This window comes from Sarcophilus harrisii, chromosome 1 (assembly GCF_902635505.1).
Source record: "Sarcophilus harrisii chromosome 1, mSarHar1.11, whole genome shotgun sequence".
In the NCBI taxonomy this organism is placed as follows: Eukaryota; Metazoa; Chordata; class Mammalia; order Dasyuromorphia; family Dasyuridae; genus Sarcophilus; species Sarcophilus harrisii.
In genome coordinates, this window is record NC_045426.1 from 27,196,555 (window position 1) to 27,216,065 (window position 19,511).

Genomic DNA, 19,511 nt, shown 5'->3' on the forward strand with positions numbered 1-19,511 from the left:
CCAGCACCAAGAAAGAAAACACCCTTTAGAAAAAAAATAGCAGTCCACCCCCCCCCCCCCCCGATTTTGTTATCTGAACCTTACCTGCTCTCGGCTCATCTCATTTCCACCCTTGGAATTCTTCAGACCCCAATCAATGCAAATCATGAAACGTCAAGTGCTTGTATTGGCAAAATAATTATGGGGATCATTTCCTTGCATGTCAAAGGAGGATTTGATTGGTTGTAAAAGATGACAAATGGCTTTGCAATTTCCACATTCTTAAGTGAGAGTCACTTATTACAGATCTCATTCCAAGTGAATAAAGCTGCCAGGCTTTTTAATATCTCACTCCTCATAAGCCTTCAATATTCTTCTAATCAGCTAAGCAATTACACTTACAATTAAGACATTATTTCACTTTTAAGGACTATCCGTGATTGAAAAATAAAAGACGAGGTCAAATTGAGAAGGCATACTGTAACGTGAACTCGAATCCAATGCATCCTTTAAAAAGTAATTGTACTCAAATAGGATACTTCAAGGAAGCACAAGAAGCTTCTCGCACATCGTCCTAAATATACCCCAAGTTCCAACATATTTACAAAAGTGTGTATAATTGTGCTTGGATGGAACAAAAATTCCAGCTGCCCCAAACAGATAGAGGTTTCTTTTCTTCTCAATGATTAGTACTATAATTTCCTTTTTTTTTTTCTTAAACCAATTGGGATTCTATTATCTCCTTTACTCAGCTGTGCACTTATCAGCCTTATTTCTCCAAATATAGGGCAAAGATGGATCAGATACATCCTCTGTACCCATCACGTCACCTGGCACAGTTCTAGGCACGTGACAGGCACTACAGACACATTTTCTGAACAGAATTGAAAAGTTTAACTCAGATCCACCCAGCTGCAAACCAAAGATCTGTTTAGATTTGTTGTAAACATGTCCTCTAGATATATGTTTCTGAGCACTGGTTGGGAAAGGAATACGATCCAAAAGGGTTATGTGCCTGGAATGAAACTCAAATTACAAACAAAAGACCAGCAGATTACATATGGAAGACCAGACTAGGCTGGACACTGAGTTTAAGACTAGCTCTTGCTATACCGTTCATGACAGCAAGATAGGAGATAACAGGTAGGGGGCCCACTGTTACCAAGAGTAGAAGGTTAGCCTCTGTATATACACTGCATTCACATCATGATATCAGAGGCACACCAGGAAACTTTACACAAAACCAATAACCAATGGCACTCAATAGTGAATTCCTCAATAGTGAATTTTGTCAGTTATCAATCTAATAATGTTACACATGCGAATGTGTATATTTATATGCTAGATTTTAGAAGTGTTTATGTATAAAGATACATCTATATCTATATCTATCGTATATATCATATATATATATATAAACACACACGTATATATATATATATATATATATATGTATGTATGTATTTATTCAAGCTTCCATTTTATTTGTTAGTCAATAAGCATTGATTAAGCACCTACTGTATGCTAGCCACTGTGCAAAGTGCTAGGGACACCAAAAAAGAGTAAAAACCAGTTTTTGTCCTCAAGGAGTTCACAATCTAAAAACCATAATGATGAATTCTTTTATCTACACTTGGTGTGCAAATATTCATTGCAAGATAAATGGAAAAAAGAAATAGTGTCATATAATTGGAAGAGCTCTTTGACTAGCTAAGTGACCTTAAGGAAGTCACAGCATCTCTGGAGCAATGTTTCATCTAAAAAAACAAGCTGATATATTTGACTTATTTCATCTTTCTATGAAGGCTGTAAACAGCAGAACTATAATAAATGCTCCAAGGGTCTTAGCATCATGGAATTGCAGCTGGAAGTCACTTCTAAGAGTACTGAGTCAATCCTCTTATTTTACAAGTGAGGAAGTTGAATCCCGGAGAGAAAGAGCGGCTTGTAAATATTAGAGGTGGAGCTGGAGCCCGGGGCCTTTGGTTCCAAAGCCATCGACCTTGCCAATGTACCACTCTCTCTCTCTTCAAATGGAAACTCTTCACTATTGTTACTGTTCAATTCAACCAAACTTATCTGGAAACTTTCTATCATCTAGCATTTTGATGGCAGGAAATCTCCAGCATTTTCATGCATCTCACTACAGCAGTAATCAGCGTTCATAATAATTACCTTGAGTCACTGCATAGGCTGTACATATGATTAGAATTCTAAACTAGGGGAAATAAATAAACCAGAGTATCTTCAGTGCACTTTCATAGCTGAATGGATTTTATTGCCTTCCATGTTCTTCAAAATTGGTACTCTCTCTACATAGCATACTTATTTACTTTGCTATTTCAATGAGCTGTGATTTCACTGGTGGGGTACTGTATTTTTTCCACTGGTGCAGGTCACAACACCTCTATGATTAAGTAAATTTTCTTTCAAAACTGTCATAGTTGAGAAGTCCATCACCGCACAGCCGAGCAAAGGAATAAGTGAGGGTTTCTACATTTGAAAGTGTATTTTAGGACAACAGTCATGGAGTCTCTCTTGGGGATCCAGTACAACCTTTGCAGCTTGGAAGGAGTCCTCAGGATTTAACCACCACTGGATTTTCTTTGAAACCCTGGAGATACTTCCATATCATAATCAAACATTGGAGTAGGACTTCAGAGGTGGGAAGAGAGCTGGAGCAAAGCCTTAAACTGCACCAAGACTTTTGGAACATCTTGTATAAGGAAATAAATGCTATATAACATATGAATAGGCAAGACACCCATGCCATCATTCCACTGAAGAATAAATATCTCTTTTCCTGACATCTCATAATCATAAAGCCAAGAAAATAATCAAAATACAACATGGCTTCAGGTCATGAAGACAGTACAGTGACTCACTGGATTTTTTATTCTAGCCAAAAGTTGCTGAGATCATGTGATAAAAGAAAAGATTGCAGAATTTGGAGTCAAAAGGTACAGGTTCAAATACTGACTCAAATACCCATGTAAAGTTAGATAAATCATGTAATCCTCTGGCCCTGGGATCTGAAAGCCACAAAATGAAAGAAGCATACGAAGTGATCTCAAGGGTCACTTCCAGCTCAAATCTGTGACCCTCTGAAGTTTGCACATCTTGGAAAAAAGAAACCTCTGTTCAGAACTCCATTTCATATTCTAGTTTGTCTACCTCAGTTTTTAATTTCTAAGAGTTCAATGGCTAGATTATTTTATGCATACTAAGGAGAGGGAATATCATGTGTCAGAGCGGATAAGTGGCTCACCTTAGATCTGAAAGATGCAGGTCCAGGTCCTATCTGGAGTAAGAACAGGTTGATAACTAGGAACAAATTATTTCCTAGGAGAAGCCTTGTCTCTTCCCACTTAATGATAATGCATTCTCTCCACTATGATTATCTCTAGTCTAACCTGTCCATAACGTGTCTGAACATATGTTTGCAGGTTATCTTTCCATTAGACTGGGAACTTCTTGAGAACTGGTGCCATTTTTTTTTTTTTTTTTGAATCCTCAGCACTTAGTATAGTATCTGGAACATAGTAGGTGCTTAATAAAAAATGTTGGGTTTACCTCTCATTACCCTACTTTCTCTTCATACATATTTAGTATTCTCTCTCATTGCAACACTATGAGGTTGGAAATTACTGATAAGTGGCCACTTTGTCTTGATGAATGGGATTTTCACCCTGGGACTTCTATATGTTGATGATGGGAAAATATACCCCTGTAATGTCAGGAATCATCATATATGAATTTACATAGTATACAAACACAATGTTGCCTTTTAATACCCACCAAAACTCAAGAATGATATAAGACTACTGCAGAAAGTTCCATTATCCCTTAGTGCAATGTGTTTTTGGTAATTATTCCACTGATCTGTAAGCTCAAATCTGACACTGAGTAACCACCAGTCAAAACATTAGCCTTTTAATTCCTTTGTGTTGAAAAGCGAACAATGTGATGTGGAGAATAGACTTCAGTGTGCCAAAAACAAACAGACCATTCTGTCTTGCTAAGGATTTCCTTTCAGAGAAACTCAAGCCATAACATTTCTAAACACATTTTCATTGGGAGCTTCTTGAGCCAATAAGCCATTTTCTGCTTTTAATTGGAAACAATTCAACTGCTTTCTTGAAAGATTGTATTTCGCACATACCTGAGATGTTCTCTCAGTTGATATAAAGACACCAAAACTTGCTAAGGCCTTTCTTTGCTTATTTTGTTATTCTATTGGGGGAGAAAACTCTGATTTTTTGGAGAAACTGAATTCTAAATTTTCCCAAGTCTTTGGATCATAGATTTGGAGCTAAAAAAAAAAAAAAATCTTAGAGAACCATCTAGTTCTATCTTTTCATTTTATAGATGATGAAATTCGGGACCAAACAGGTCACTTGATAGCAATAGAGTGGGCATTTGTATTAAGTTCTTCTAACTCTAAATCCTGCACTTTTCAACTGTTTTCCTGAATACGATACTAGTCAAAGTTAGAAGAATTTGGATTTCAATCCTGGCTCTGACACAAACTAAAAAGTAGATCCTTTGGAAGTCAATAAATGTTAGGCAAATCCCTTTAACTTAAAGTTAGAAGATGGCAGAGAAAGTTACCGTAGTGGGGATTTCTCTCACTGACAAAATAATTATTGGTCCCTGGATATGAGCGTGAGGTTATACAGCAAGGTAGATCACAGGTTATGATAGTACTAGATCAAGGGTGGAGAGAAGCTGTTCAATTCAATTACTCAATGAGACTTATGAATTCTGGATGAAGCCTAAAAGGACTCAATAAAATTTGGTCTAAATATCCATACAGCAAAAACTAGTGGATGAAGCAGATTATTGTCAAGTTTATGTAATACAATTAGATGGATGTAATACAGCTTTAGAACTCATCAATGAGTACCTATATTTTAAAAAATCATGATTCTGCAAAACTTTCCTTATGAACATACTTACACATGATGCTCATAGTGTTTTTCTATAAGAAATTATGCTAATAACACACATGCATACATACTGCAACATTCTTTCACAAATGTTTTCCAAACCTCAGCCACTAAGGCTGAAACATAATGTTCCCTCCACACCCCTTACCATCATCTTCACATTCTTCCAGAGGCTTCTGTTGTTTGGTTAGGCACCGAGGGTCTAGCCAAGATGTTGTTTTTGTGTTGTGGCTGAAAAGCAGAGAGGGAGAAGAGGACCTTGTTAATAAACTGATGTCAAATTTGCAAAAAAAAAAAAAAAAAAATTCTAACTTTTTCTGCTTTCATTTTCTGACCAATGCTATTAACAATCAATCAACAATTCAACATGAATTTATTAAGAGCTTGTTCTAGGCACTATTCTAAGAGCTGGGGATGTACTAAGAGACAAAAACACAAACACTTTCAAAGAGTTCATGTTCTAAGTAGCAGAGACAAACAAAAACAGTCTGCATGGCTCAGTCCAAAGTGCCAGATATCGTGATCCTTAAAAAGATGAGTTCAGATTCAAATCAAGTGAAAAAAAAAAACATTTGTAATAGATTTAATCTAAAACCCCCAAATCATACCAGCAACCCTAGCAGAGAGGGAAGTGAAGAGGGGGAGACTTAATTCCTTCCTGCCTTGCTGGGGTGAGGAGGAAGGAAGAAGAGCTGCTTATGGTATTTGCTGTCTTAATGCTCTCTCAAACACTCACAAAGAAAGGTTCCATCTGAAGGAGAGAGTGGATCTTTAAAGAAAAGGGACTGACTTGGATAAAACAGCGGCCAAGAATCAGGAAGATCTACTCTGTCATATGCTCACTGTATGATTCTAGGTCAGTCACTTTACCTCTCACTGTCCCAGGGACATTCTAAGACTTTAAGTTGAAGGAAAACTATCTATCTGCATAGTCAGGAGGAATTTCTCATTGGAGAGGATGGAATCATTGGTCTATTTTTTTTTTTAAATTAGCATTAAGAATATAGTAGGAATATTGAACTACTTGCCATCTGGGAGAAGGGGTGAGAGAAGGGGAGGAAAATTAGAACACAAGGGTTTTCAAGGGCTAATGTTGAACAACTCCCATGTATATGTTTTGAAAAAAAAAAGTTTTAATAAAGGAAAGAAAAAGAATGTAGTAGGAACCTATAGCAGGTTATTTAAGATCAGCATGAATATTGGTATCATGGACTCTTTTTTCCCCCTTAAAACGGAATAGTGTGAAAAGACAACCATTCTTTTCAGGATAATACCAAAGACTAAAAGAACAATTTAAAAGGTGCATGACCATGGACAGTCCTGTTTAACCCATTCTTCAGTGTTTTCAGCTACACAAGTTCTATATCCCTGGAACCATAGGCTCAGAACCAGGACTATCAGAAGTAATGAGAAGGGGCAGTAGAGAGAGGGTGATACTTGGAGTCAGGAACATTTACATTGAAATCAGCTTGAGATATTAGCTTTGTAACATTGGGTCAATCACTTAACTTCTCTCTGTCTCAGTTTCTTCCTTTGTAAATTTATTCATAAGAACAGCACCTACATCCTAAGGCTATTATCAGGATCAAATAAGATAATATTTATAAATTACTTTTGCAAACAAAATACTAAAAAAATTAGCTATTATTACTTATTGCTATATTCATCTCTCCTCATTTTATAGATGTAGAAAATGAGGCCAAAGAAGTATTACAGAGCAGAAGACATATGTGAATCCTGGTATTCCAATTATAATCATATATTGTCTGCATTGTAACAGCAGCAAGAGGAGGTAGAGTAGCAGCAGGGGTAGTAGCAGTAGGAGGAGGAGGAAGAGGAGAAGCAGCAGCAGGAGTACTAATAGAAGTAACAGTAATGGTAAAAGGAGCAGCAGCAGCAGTAGCAGTAGGAACAATAGTAGTAGCAGTAGTTGCAACAGTAGTAGCAGTGTTAGTACTAACAGTAGCAGTAATTGAATTTGGGTTTAGAGTTATAACATAATCATAGCAACAGTAGTAACAGTAGCAGGAGGAGAAGAAGGAGCAGCAGCAGCAGCAGCAGCAGCAGCAGGAGGAGGAGGAGGAGGAGGAGGAGGAGGAGAAGCAGCAGCAGCAGTAGCAGCAGTAGTACTAACAGAAGCAACAATAATAGTAAAAGGAGCAGTAGTAGCAGTACCAGTAGGAACAATAATAGTAGCAGTAGTTGCAACAGTAGTAGCAGTGTTAGTACTAACAGGAGTAGTAATTGGATTTGGGTTTAGAGTTACTATATAATAATTGCAACAGTAGTAGCAGTAACAGTAGCAGTAGTAGTAGCAGTAGTAGTAATAGCAGCAGCAGCAGCAGCAGCAGTAGCAGCAGCAGTAGTAGTAGTAGTAAACAGTTATAATAGTGGTGATAATTATAGTAGTAACAATAATAATAATATAGCCTGCATTTATGTAGTGCTATATGTTTTACAAAACTGTTTTACAGAGATCTCCTTTGATTATCACAACAATATGGAAGGTAGTTTCTATTATTACAATTCTTATTTTATGGAGATGACTTACTCGCCCAAGGTCACACAGTTAAGAAATTACTGAAGTCAGAAATGAATTCAGGTCTTCTTGATTCCAGGCCCTATGCTCTATCTGCTGCACCAGATAAGTGATTCTAGACCCCATCACTTACTTGGGACATGCAGTAGAATCAAAAGACAATTAAAAGAATTAAAAGGCAACCTTAATTGTCGATCAGATAAAAGTGGGAAGATTTCACATCATTTGACTATATGCAGATATTTACTAGATGCTGAATACATGCTTTGCCACATATTATCTCCCCTGGGCCTCTTCAACATTGGGAGGTAGGTATTGACTCAAAAAATGTTTGTGAAGATCAAAAGAGAAAATATATTATGAAAACCCCATGAACAAGATTTATACTTTCAACCTTTTCTACAGGATTTCATTGCTCAGGGGAGGGGAGTTTCCTCCACCTATGTAGGACCTTCTCTGCTGGACATAGAAATTTGCTCTGGTTCCATGCATCAAGGTTCTGTGACTTGCTCAAGATCATTCAGACAATATATGTAGGAGATGGGAATTGCCCTAGGGTCTCCTCACTTAGAGGACAGCATCCTTTCCAAAGGAAAATATATTATTACTATTTCTTCCCAGCTCTAACTCACCCGTGGGTTCAGTGTGAATTTCAATTTCATCTTGGCAGAATCATTAGGATGAGATTTCTTTTATATGGGATAAGTGGAAGCCTTTACTATTTGTACACTCTCTCTCTCTCTCTCTCTCTCTCTCTCTCTCTCTGTGTGTGTGTGTGTGTGTGTTAGGACCTTCTGACTTGAAACCAGAAGGTGGGAGTTTGAATGAAAGGCCTAGTATTTCCCTCATTATACTGCATAGCAATTCTCTAGAAGATTGAATGAAAGCACTTTAATTCATTCTTGTACTTCAAAGCCCCTAATGTCTTTCATTAATCTCAGAATTGTAGATTGTACTTTAGAAACATGGCAGGCAATACAAAATTACTGCAATAAAAGGAGCTTAGCGAAAAAAGTTTGGGGAATTTAAACCCTCTTGGCCAATTGCTTTTAGAGGGGGTTCAGTCCAACTGCATGATTTTCACAGGGTCTTGATTGAGTCAAGGTTCAAATGCATTAGAAAAATCTCTCAGAAACATATTGGTTATGTTGGGAACATAAGAAGTCTTTGTGTTTTCTTGCTTACCAGTTTGGATTACATTAGCAGTGTAGATGAAGTCTGGTATGGTTGAAAAAGAACTCTTTGCAGTGCAGAGATAACAGTTTCAATCCTAGTTTAGTCACATAGGCAAGCTCCTTTTCTAAGCCTTACATTTTCATCCATAAAGTGGACATAGTAATACTTATCTCAAAGGATCACTTGGAAAAAAGTGTTTTATCAACTTTAAAAAAATGCTGTATAAATGTGATTAATATGAAAACACACAGATCCTAGCTTTGGGCATAGGGACCTCTGGAATCATGGAGTCCCATTGTTTTATTTTATCGATAAGAAAACTATGGTCCATTCAGATTGAGTCACATGCCCTGTAGTAAATTGCGAGCTATAAGTGTGTGTGTCAGTGTGTGAGAGAATGGTCAATTGGATCAATTCAATTTAATTCAACAAATGCTCATTAAAGTATTTCCTATATGCAAAGAGTGTTGTGTTAGGCACTAGGGCAAAGGTGATAAAAATGGTCCTCAAGGAGTTTTAAGAGCAAAGTCTGAGCTTTGGAAATGAGTTTTCAAGATCAACATGAGTATCATATTGAGAACAGTTTCAGATTTGAGGACAATAATAGTAATGGCACTTGCATGCTGCTTTAAGACTTATAAGGAACTTCACATATACTCTATTTTATCTTCACAACTACCCTGGGAAGTAGGGGGAATTCTTACCCTCTTTTTACAGATAAGGAAACAGAGGCAAATAAAAGTCAAGAGATTTGCCCAGCATCCCGCAGCTGCTAAGTGTCAGATTTGAATGTGAGCCTACCTGACTCCAGCCCCCTCTCTAGCCACTGTTCCACTCAAGTTGTCATCTGTGCTTGGATACAGAGAGGACAGGAGAGCTGTTCTTCCCTCCTTTTGTGTCAAAGCCTCATTTGGTAGCCTGGTAAAGCTCTTCTAAAAGGGCTTTTTGTTTAATAATTGAAGAAAATGCTAAGTTGTAATTGGAGGTTAGGGAAAAGATGAAAGTTCTAGGTTCATATTCTCAACTTCTCTAACATCCCAGTCTTGAAATCTATCTGTGGTTCTAAGATTAAGAATTGGTGCCCTCTAGGTCACCTTATCTATCCCTTCCCTCTCCCACCACCCATTTTATGTTTGAGAAATCTGAAATTTGAAGGGGTTATAGATAGAAATTCAGTGGAACAATCAGGATTTGAACCTAAATCTTCAGACACCAAATCCAAAGTGCTTTCTACGACATTTCCATCAATCAATGAACATATTCTCATGGTTTTTCTGACATCGTATGAAATTAATCTTTGCAAAAAATGGTAGGAAGGAAGGAAGGAAGGAAGGAAGGAAGGAAGGAAGAGAGGGAGGGAGGGAGGGAGGGAGGAAGGAAGGAAGGGAGGGAAGCAGATAGAGAAGATTATTTGGGCTTAGATTCATCAAAAACATATTCTGGACCCAAACTAAGGCACTAGGATAGTAATCAATGTTTCAGGATGAAGACCACCATGAAACAAAACCAAAAAACTCTTATGACTCAGAAATTTAATTTAGAATGAAATAGCATACTTCAAATACTGTAATGTCTAATAAAGATGGTATCTTCTACAAGTTAGCAGCAACAGCAACTGCTTTATACATTTCTCTACAACACATGAAGTTTTCCAATGTCACTGACACAAATTAAAAGTTTCTTCTCCTTATGACTGGTGAGCTAATTTCAGTGTACTAAAATCACTAATTCGGCATTAGCTCCCTCAACTTCCAGCAGTAAAGTATTCCTCACCAAAATATCCTTCTCTTTTCAACCTCCCTAAGTAACTTTGATCAAACATTTTACCCAGAAGCTTTCAACATTATAAATGTTATCATACTACTGCTTCTATTTTGTATAAATATTGATTTTTTCCCCCTTTGAATGTCATTCTATTTCATTCACTCTTTCTGCAAAGAGCTTATACACCTGGGGGAGAGGAAGCAGTAAGTCGAGGGCCCTGTGATTTCATCAGGGACTGAGGCATACCTAATAAAAGACACAATCCATTTATAACTTATAAAGAAGTACCAGAGCTCAAACAAGTTAAGAGATCTAACTCTGTTCACAGCTAAACCAGCATAAGAGGCCCAAAATCCCCAAACTTCAAGAACAAGAGTCAGTGAGGACTCCAGTGTCTCCATTATAGGAGACAACAAGCATTTAAAGTTAGGATTTGCTGATGTCTGAGAGCTCAAAAAGACCTTGTAGCAACCTCATTTACACACATGCACAACACACACACACACACACACACACACACACACACACACATGAGAGAGAGAAAGATTCAGAGACAGAGACAACATATAGACATCAAGCTAACAAGTAATGCTCAAGTTTTGAATGAATGGGTCTTTCTTCTTCATTCATTGGGCACTTTTTATTTAAAATCTAGTCCCATGAATTCATTAGTGCATCTAATTCTTGGTCTGGAAACATCCCCAATAACAGAACAGCAACTCCGCTTTAACTTGAAATTGTAAAGAGCTGTGGGGAACAGTGATGGATTATCTCTCTTACAGGGCAACTAGGTAGTGCAGTGGAGAGAAAATCTGGCCTTAACTCATATTCTTGAGTTTAAATCTGGGCTCAGACACTTATAAGCTCTATAATCCTAGGCAAGTCAACAAAGTCTGTTTGCCTCAGTTGTTCATATGTAAAATGAGAAGAAAATGGTATACCACTCCAGTATTTTTTCAAGGATCTTTGTCAAAAAACTCCAAATGGAATCATAAAAAGTTGGATGGGACTGAAAAAAAAATGACAAAACAAAAGATGTCATTCCTATCCAACTCTGGATGAAGCATTTCATTATAGGATTATAGATCTGGACCTGTAAACAAACTCAGAAGCTATCTGGTTCAGCTCTCCTATTTTACAGATGGGTAAACTGAGGCCTATTGAGATGAAGCAATATGCTCAAGATCACACAAGTATTGTTGGGGTAGGGATGGATTTGAACTGGCTCAAGTCAGTGCTCTTTCCAATGTTTCTTTCCCTGCTTCTAGTGGATGAAGAAGAAGGACAGTATTAACATTCCCCTCCCTCTGCTTTTTCAGGGTAAAGGTGGGGATGATGGACTTTTCCCCCCGGAGGCTACAGGTGCTACTACTCCAAGGGCTGAACTAAGTTTCCCACAAAGGGCTTCCTGATGCCAGAAGTGCTTAGTCACCAGTTTTCCGCTCCAGGCCTTCTTTCTCTCAGGAAACGATTAACCTCATTCTCTCAGTCTCTTCAGACTTAATGAAAAGATCAGAATGAATGCCCTGTTCATTCTTTGGGTGAACTGCAAGACTTCCTGAAAAACCTCTTATAGACAGAAATTTCTATGTGATCATTCCACACTATAGACTCAGCAGCCAATTGGTTAGTTCAGACTTAGCTTCTATCTGCAGCCTCAGAAGACATACACACACAGAGAGAGGAGAAACAGGAGTATACTTTACTCTATAAAATAGACTTCTCCATTTTCGGTATAGGCCATCTCCCAGTTTTCAGGTAGAGGACCTAAGTTTTCCTCTGCACAAAGAGGTAGGTATTGAGGGAGCTTCTGAGATGGTTCCGTGATGGGAACAGTGGTGATGCTATTATTCACAGGTGGCAAGGTTGTCTCTCTTGAACTATGGGGATTGTGCTCTTCTTGTTCTCCAGAATCTGTGGAACAGACAAAAAAAATGAAGCAAGGTAAGTAAGAGAAACTGCACTCAAAATCACACAAGTTCAGTGGTCAATAAGGGGTCCTCAGAGACCATGGAGCCCCATCTGTAATTTTTTTTTAAACAAAATCCCCAACAAGTGGCCTTCCCAAGTATTGTGTACAGTTTTTCATTGAAGGAGAACTTCCATCTCCTAAGGCAGCCCATGATTCAGGCTCTGAATTAGGGTGCTAATTAAGCTGTGAGTAAAAAGAATGTTTTTCCTTTCATCAAATCTAAACCTGTCTCTGTAACTACAACCCATTGTGCTCTTGGGCCAAATAGATTGAGTGAGTTGAAGAAAGTCATCATATCTTTGCTTTTCTAAGCTAAGCAATCCTAGTTCCTTCAACCAAGATTATTGTCATGTCATGAACTTAAGATCCTTCACTGTACTGGTTAGCATCCTCTGGTTGCTCTCCAAGACTAAATAATGTTCTTCCCTCGATAAGGTTCCCAGAACCAAACAAACCACTCCAGATCTTCCATGACCAAAACTAAGCCTTATGACCTCCCTAGTCACAAATGCCATGCTTCCCTCAATGGACAACAGAATCCTAGCTTTGCATTGGATATGCTCTAAAATTGAAAATAAAACCATCTTGGTTTTCTCCTTAAAACAGTTCTAGTCTCTTAAGTTGACTAAAAGTTGAATAAAACTAAAAATGGAATAAGAGCTTGTTGACTGCCTGACTGATTTAGATTTTATTTGGCACCAAAATGATCCGTCAGATTAGCTCCTTCAAAAAGGAAGATGTTGAAAAATATATTCGGCTCCAATGTCTCTCAAAACTTGGTGAGTTAAAAGGAAAAAGAAGGAACACCTTAGAACTCAAATTCTAAAGATTCTGAAGCAAAATATCCCAGCAAAACATGACCCTCAGCTGCTTTGGGCTTCTACATGTGTTAGCTTTCTGAGTCAGAAGATTTTTGAGGAAGAAAAAAATTGCTTTTGAAAACACATGAAAACAAAGGAAAAGAAAGCACTATCATAATGCCCTCACTAGCCACTGTTTGTATTAGTTCATTTAAATATTTTTAGTAGATATTAGCCAGAAGGAAAGACTATCTTATGAATTTTGATAGCCAATACAAACAAGAGAAAAATGTGCAGACGGCATTTCAATGACTCAACTTTAAAGAACTGAAGGAAGCCTGTATCACTAGTTACTTCCATAGAAGGCTGATGACTACATGCTACGGTTTAAAAAAAAACAAAAAAACAAAAACAAAAAAAAATACCGAGTGATTTTAGAGCAAAAAAAAAAAAAAAAAAAAAAAAAACAGAAAAGGACCTGGGTTCCTTAGTTGAAGTCAAGTTTTTATTGAATCTTTTAATGTTCATGAGAGTTCACATGGCATGGAGAATAGAGAAAGTAAGAATAGCTCCTATTTTATTACCTCTGTGACCTTCAGCAAATCATTTGACCATTCAACCTATCATGTCTTTATTCATAAAATGAAATTGTTGCACTAGGAGATTTCTAGGACTCCTTTTTCTTTTAAAATTCTATCATGCCAGAAATTTTAAGACTTCTTTTATTTTTTCTTTTGTTTTCTTAAAGCTTTTTATTTTCAAAACATATGCAGAGATAATTTTCAACATTCACCCTTGTAAAACTTTGTGTTCCAATTTTTTTCCCTTCCTTCCCCTCATCCCCTCCCCTAGATGGCAAGTAATCAATCTGTGTTAAACATGTGCATATCTTCTACACATATTTCCACAATTATTCTGCACAAGGAAAATCAGATCAAAAAGGGAAAAAAATCAGAAAGAAAACAAAATGCACATGAACAACAACAAAAATAGTGAAAATACTATGTTGTGACCCACACTCAGTCCCATCCCTATAGTCCTATCTCTGAATGCAGTTGGCTCTCTCCATCATAAGATCATAGGAGAGGACTTCTTTTATAATCTAGTACTCTGAGACAACTATTCTTTTTGCCTTCATATTTGAGTAATACACATGATTTACAGAGAGGAAAATGTAGGCTTGGAGCAAGGAAAGACTTGACAATCATAGTGGGATGGATGGCCTCCCAAAGGAATGGATGTCCCTTATAGAAATCTTGAAACAAAAGCTGCATTATCACTGCTAAAGGTGGACTAAGTATTCTTGTCCAGGAATCAGTTGGATCAGACGACCAGTTCTGTGATTCTGGAATAATATAAAATTCAGCTCAATTTAGTTGAAATCAAGTTTTTATGGGATCTTTTACATCCATGAGAGTTCACATGGTATAGTGAATATAGAGTTAGTCATAGAATCCCAAAGACCTAACTTCAAGTCTTGGCTCTGAAACATTGACTGAATGACTCTGGGCAGGCCACTTGATCTCTATTTGTTATATTGCATTTAAGAAATAAAATTGTTTTTGATAAAGTAAAATTCATTTCAGTTAAAAAAAAAACACTTGAAAGTCTAGGTATGAATGGGTTTTTTTTAACTGATAAAAAACATTTACCTAAAACCATCAACATGTATTATTTGTAATGAGGACAAGTTAGACACCTTTCCAGTAAGATCAGGTATGAAAGGAGGCCCACTCTCACTAATATTATTTAATATTGTACTGGAAATAGCTAATAAGGGAATACCAGTAAGGGAAGAAAAAGAAAAAGAAGTCAGAATGGGAAAAAAGATATCTATGATATGCTTGGAAAATTCCAACACTGACAACTTGAAGAGAGTCTTGATGTGTTTGATAAAGGAAAGTCCTATGATGGAATCAGAAATACAGTAAAAACTATAAACCAAATTACTGTGCTGTGTATATAAAGACAAAAAAAGCTTCTGCTCTCAAGACTTACATTTATCTACAATGATTATTTTAAGCCTACAGATAATATTATGGCCCCTAAGGTCCATTTTGTTCCTTGAAATCTTAGGTAATTTATTTGAGAGAAAAACCAATCAGAAATCCAAACAGAATTGCTCTGAGTCCCCACTTAGGAGAATTCCTAATATTTGGGTAGAGTTTGTGTCCTCTTTGTATATGAGACCAAAATTCAAGTTCCTGGAAAGGTTTGAGTATTATATTTCAGCATACATGAATAGACCCGTACCTGGAGAGTCATTTGGTGAAAGAGTAAACTTTTTCTCAAGAACTTGGGTCTTCTCAAAATTGGCAACGAGTTCAAGATTCTCCTCCACATTCTCTTTTTCTGCTGTAGCTCAGTCTTATATTCTCTTAGCCTTTTACTGACTGCCAAGAGGTAGCTGGTTTCTGGCTTAGTGCTGTAAGATCCCAATCCTTCCTGTCTATCCAAACACTCAGAATCTTGGATTCTGAAATAGTCCCCTCCCCTTTTAAACGAATTCTTTAGGACATGACCAAATGTTTCATGAAGGAAGATTTACTAACTCTGTTAACTCAGTTTGGATTGAGTGAGCCAATTAATAAATTCTATTGCTTAACAATAATAATTACTTTAAGAGGGTGGGGTGATGAATGGATCCCCACCCTCTAAGCCACCAATGTACCTTAATTGTTATTTTACACGATCTCTTGGGATTGAAATAGATTCTGATGAAAATAAATGCTAGTTTCCTGTGAATAATAGCAAAAACCCATATTTTATCATTGCTATTTCAGTGTTCAACTCTTTGTGACCCCATTTAGATTTTTTTTTTCTTGGCAAAGACATTGGAGTGGTTTGCCACTTCCCTCTCCAGCTCATTTTATAGATGAGAAAACTGAGGCAAATCAGGGTTAAGTGAGATCCGCAGGGTCACACAGCTAGCAAGTGTCTGAGGCTAGATTTGAAGTCAGGAAGATGAATCTGTGTACTTGAATCACCTGGATGCCTCAACTCCATCTTCATAGAGCATTTTACAAGGTTTATGATATAGTTTATCATCTCATTTGAACCTCATAACAACCCTGTGAGATAAGTGCTATTAGTGTCACAACTTTACATGAGAAGTAACTGAGGCTCTGAAACTCTAAATTATTTTAGTCTCCAATTTCCTGCCACATCCAGTGCACTGAAATATACTGATCCCTCAAATCATTATTTAATCAACTGACAAGCATTTATTAAGCACTTTTTGTGCCAAGCAGCATGTGAATTTAAAAAAAAAGAACTTGATATTGTTATTATTTATTTCTCTTCTCCCTTCACCCAATTCCCAGGTAGCTTTACAATAGGAATAAGGAATGGAGCAGTAAATTTGACTGGTATTAAGAACTCCCAGATGAGAAAACTATCTCTACCCCATGGAGGTTAGCACCTTCTTTATAACTTATATTCACGAATTAGGCCAAATGTCTCATTTGGGTCACAGAACCAGTGTGTATCACAAGCAAGGCTCAAATCCCAGCCTTCCTGGCTTCAAGGTCAATTCTGTTTACTGCGTGCTACGTTGACTCCAATGTGTATCTTGTGCTATGAATGACTAATTTCTTAAAAAGTGATCAAAACACTACTGGGCTCATACCCCAAAGAGATACTAAAGAAAGGAAAGGGACCTGTATATGCTAAAATGTTTGTGGCAGCCCTGTTTGTAGTGGCCAGAAACTGGAAAATGAATGGATGAACATCATCACAATCGGTAAATTGTGGTATATGAATGTTAGGGAATATTATTGTTCTGTAAGAAATGACCAGCAGGATGAATACAGAGAGGATTGGCGAGACTTACAAGAACTGATGCTGAGTGAAATGAGCAGAACCAGGAAATCATTATATACTTCAACAACAATAGTATGAGGATGTATTCTGATGGAAGTGGATTTCTTTGACAAGAAGATCTAACTCGGTTCCAATTGAGCAATGATTGACAGAAGTAGCTACACCCAGAGAAGGAACACTGGGAAATGAGTATAAACTGTTTACATTTTTGTTTGTCTTCCCAGGTTATTTTTACCTTCTGAATCCAATTCTTCCTGTGCAATAAGAGAACTGTTCGGTTCTGCACACATATATTGTATCTAGGATATACTGTAACATATTTAATATGTATAAAAGTGCTTGCCATTTAGGGCAGGAGGTAGAGGGAGGGAAGGAAAAAATCAGGAGAGAAGTGAGTGCAAGGGATAATGTTGTAAAAAATTACCCTGGCATAGGTTCTGTTAATAAAAAGTTATGATAAAAAAAAGGGGAAAAAAGGTGACCAAGAATTAAAAAAGACAAGACCTTTGCATCCTTCTCCAATGTGTATTACAGAGTAGATATACAGAGGCTATTGAAAGTGCTTACAGACACAATAGATTGGGGAAGGGGGAGGAGAAAGGGGAGTTGATTGGGTATAGACTAAGGATGGAAATATATTGATCCTAACTAATTGCTTGGCACTGATTGAGATGAAGTTAAGTTCAGGATATGTTTAGGATATAAGTCCTTCAATGACCAATATATCTTACAGAACAAGGTAATTCTATATGGAGTATTAAAGAATACATATAAAACTACAACTACTGAGAAGATGGGACAAAAATGAGTCATCAGAAAATCACAGCTCCAGATGTTAATTTTCAAACTGTATTGATTTCCAGATCCTCGGGGAGACTAAAGGTATCTAAGAGATTTTAGTTTACTAAAAAAAAAAAAAAAAATAACAACAATAGTAATAAGAAATAGGAAAAAAAAACAAAAACAAAATGAAGGGATATACAATGTAGCCCTGTTTCTAAAATCCCACTTGCAGATTAAAATTCAGGAAATCATTTCTTGTTTCTTCCCCAAGAAGAGCTTTAAGAACTAGAATATTCAGACAGATTTGCTAGCTACATTAGAGAGGATTTTAATTTCCTATGGAAAATCTTTTCAACAATTGAATTACTTTAAAATTATCCAAATATTTTAAAAATACCTTGAATGCTTCCTTTGAGGTCAGGCAAAACCATAATCAATCCCTTTTTCTGAATGGAAACAAAAAGATAAAAACTGAAGGCTCTGCCTCTTATATACATCAGATCCATATTATTCAAATTACCAATGAATTGAAAATTTCATTCTTCTTCTAGAATCAGAATTTCTATGAAGTTGTTAGTATCTCTTTTTTTATAGCACCAAAATCTACAGACGTGATGAACTAGAAGTCCCAAAATATCTCTGCTGAAAATAATTTTCATTCAATTTAATGAATATGTATTTATGAAGTGCTTCTAAATGTCTGAGAAGAGATATGAACTTAGGTCTTCCTGATTCCAACTATAACATTCCATTCACTATGTCACTTAATAGTAGCGTTACTAACTATGCTCTCTTCTCCTCTGGGGATCTTCAGGTAACTCTGCAATCTACAGGAGCCTGAAAGAAACCCATTCTACTAAGGTCATCAGTCTTTTTATACATACATACATACATACATACATACATACATACATACACATGTGTAATTATAATCTCTTTAGAGTTGGGTCATAGTAGCTATCTGTACTAATGATACTTAAGATAACACCTTGCATGTGATAGATATTTCAATCTTTATATTAAAGTTTTGGCTAGTTCTGGTCTTTCCTTACAATTCTGTCCTTTGTTTAGGTATTTTATTGCCTTGAGTGAGCCAATAAGAGTAAGGTAGTAAGAAAGATTGGAAAATGGAGCTTCCATGATGATATTCACTTGAGGATAAATATGGCTTCCATATGTAACTCCCCCCAATACATCTGGCAATGAATGTGATGTCTAGAGAAGAACTTAATCACACCCATATAGCATTGATTGTATAGCACTTTTAATCATTTTACAGGCATTTTTCTTGATGGCAGGTGATGACAGATTATTGACATCCCCAGATGTGCACTTGCATAGAAAGATGGTTTATTTGGTATTCCATATAGGAGGGGGATGAAACTATATGAGTAACAGTCATTTTTTGGTCATGTCTGATTCTTTGTGACCCCATTTGAGGTTTTTGTGGCAAACATTGGAGTACTTTGCTATTTCCTTCTCCAGCTCATTTTACAGGTAAAGAAACTGGGGCAAATAGGGATAAATGGAACACATTGCTTCTCATCAATTGGTTCCTTGAAAAAAATAGCAAGCAAAATTATGATGGAGGCTAAGGCTGAATAGGAATTCTATTGTACCATAAATGAATGGCCCCACTCTGCTAATGAGCTCCTCCTTCAATGATTCTGTGTTGGTAGGAAGATTACTATAGAGCTCAACCAATAGACCCCAAGACCATTTATGTT

At 36.8% G+C, this 19,511-nt stretch overlaps 1 protein-coding gene across 1 annotated transcript in view; it reads right to left on the reverse strand.

The window, feature by feature from the left end:
- The window catches only part of MAGI1 (membrane associated guanylate kinase, WW and PDZ domain containing 1), a 691,778-nt gene that overhangs the window by 107,787 nt on the left and 564,480 nt on the right, over positions 1 to 19,511 (reverse strand). The window contains exons 5-6 of the mRNA XM_031963081.1: positions 12,114 to 12,321; positions 5,077 to 5,159 (exon numbers count right to left, since the gene is read on the reverse strand). Coding sequence (XP_031818941.1) covers positions 5,077 to 5,159; positions 12,114 to 12,321 — 291 coding nt within the window. The remainder of the gene's footprint in view (positions 1 to 5,076; positions 5,160 to 12,113; positions 12,322 to 19,511) is intronic.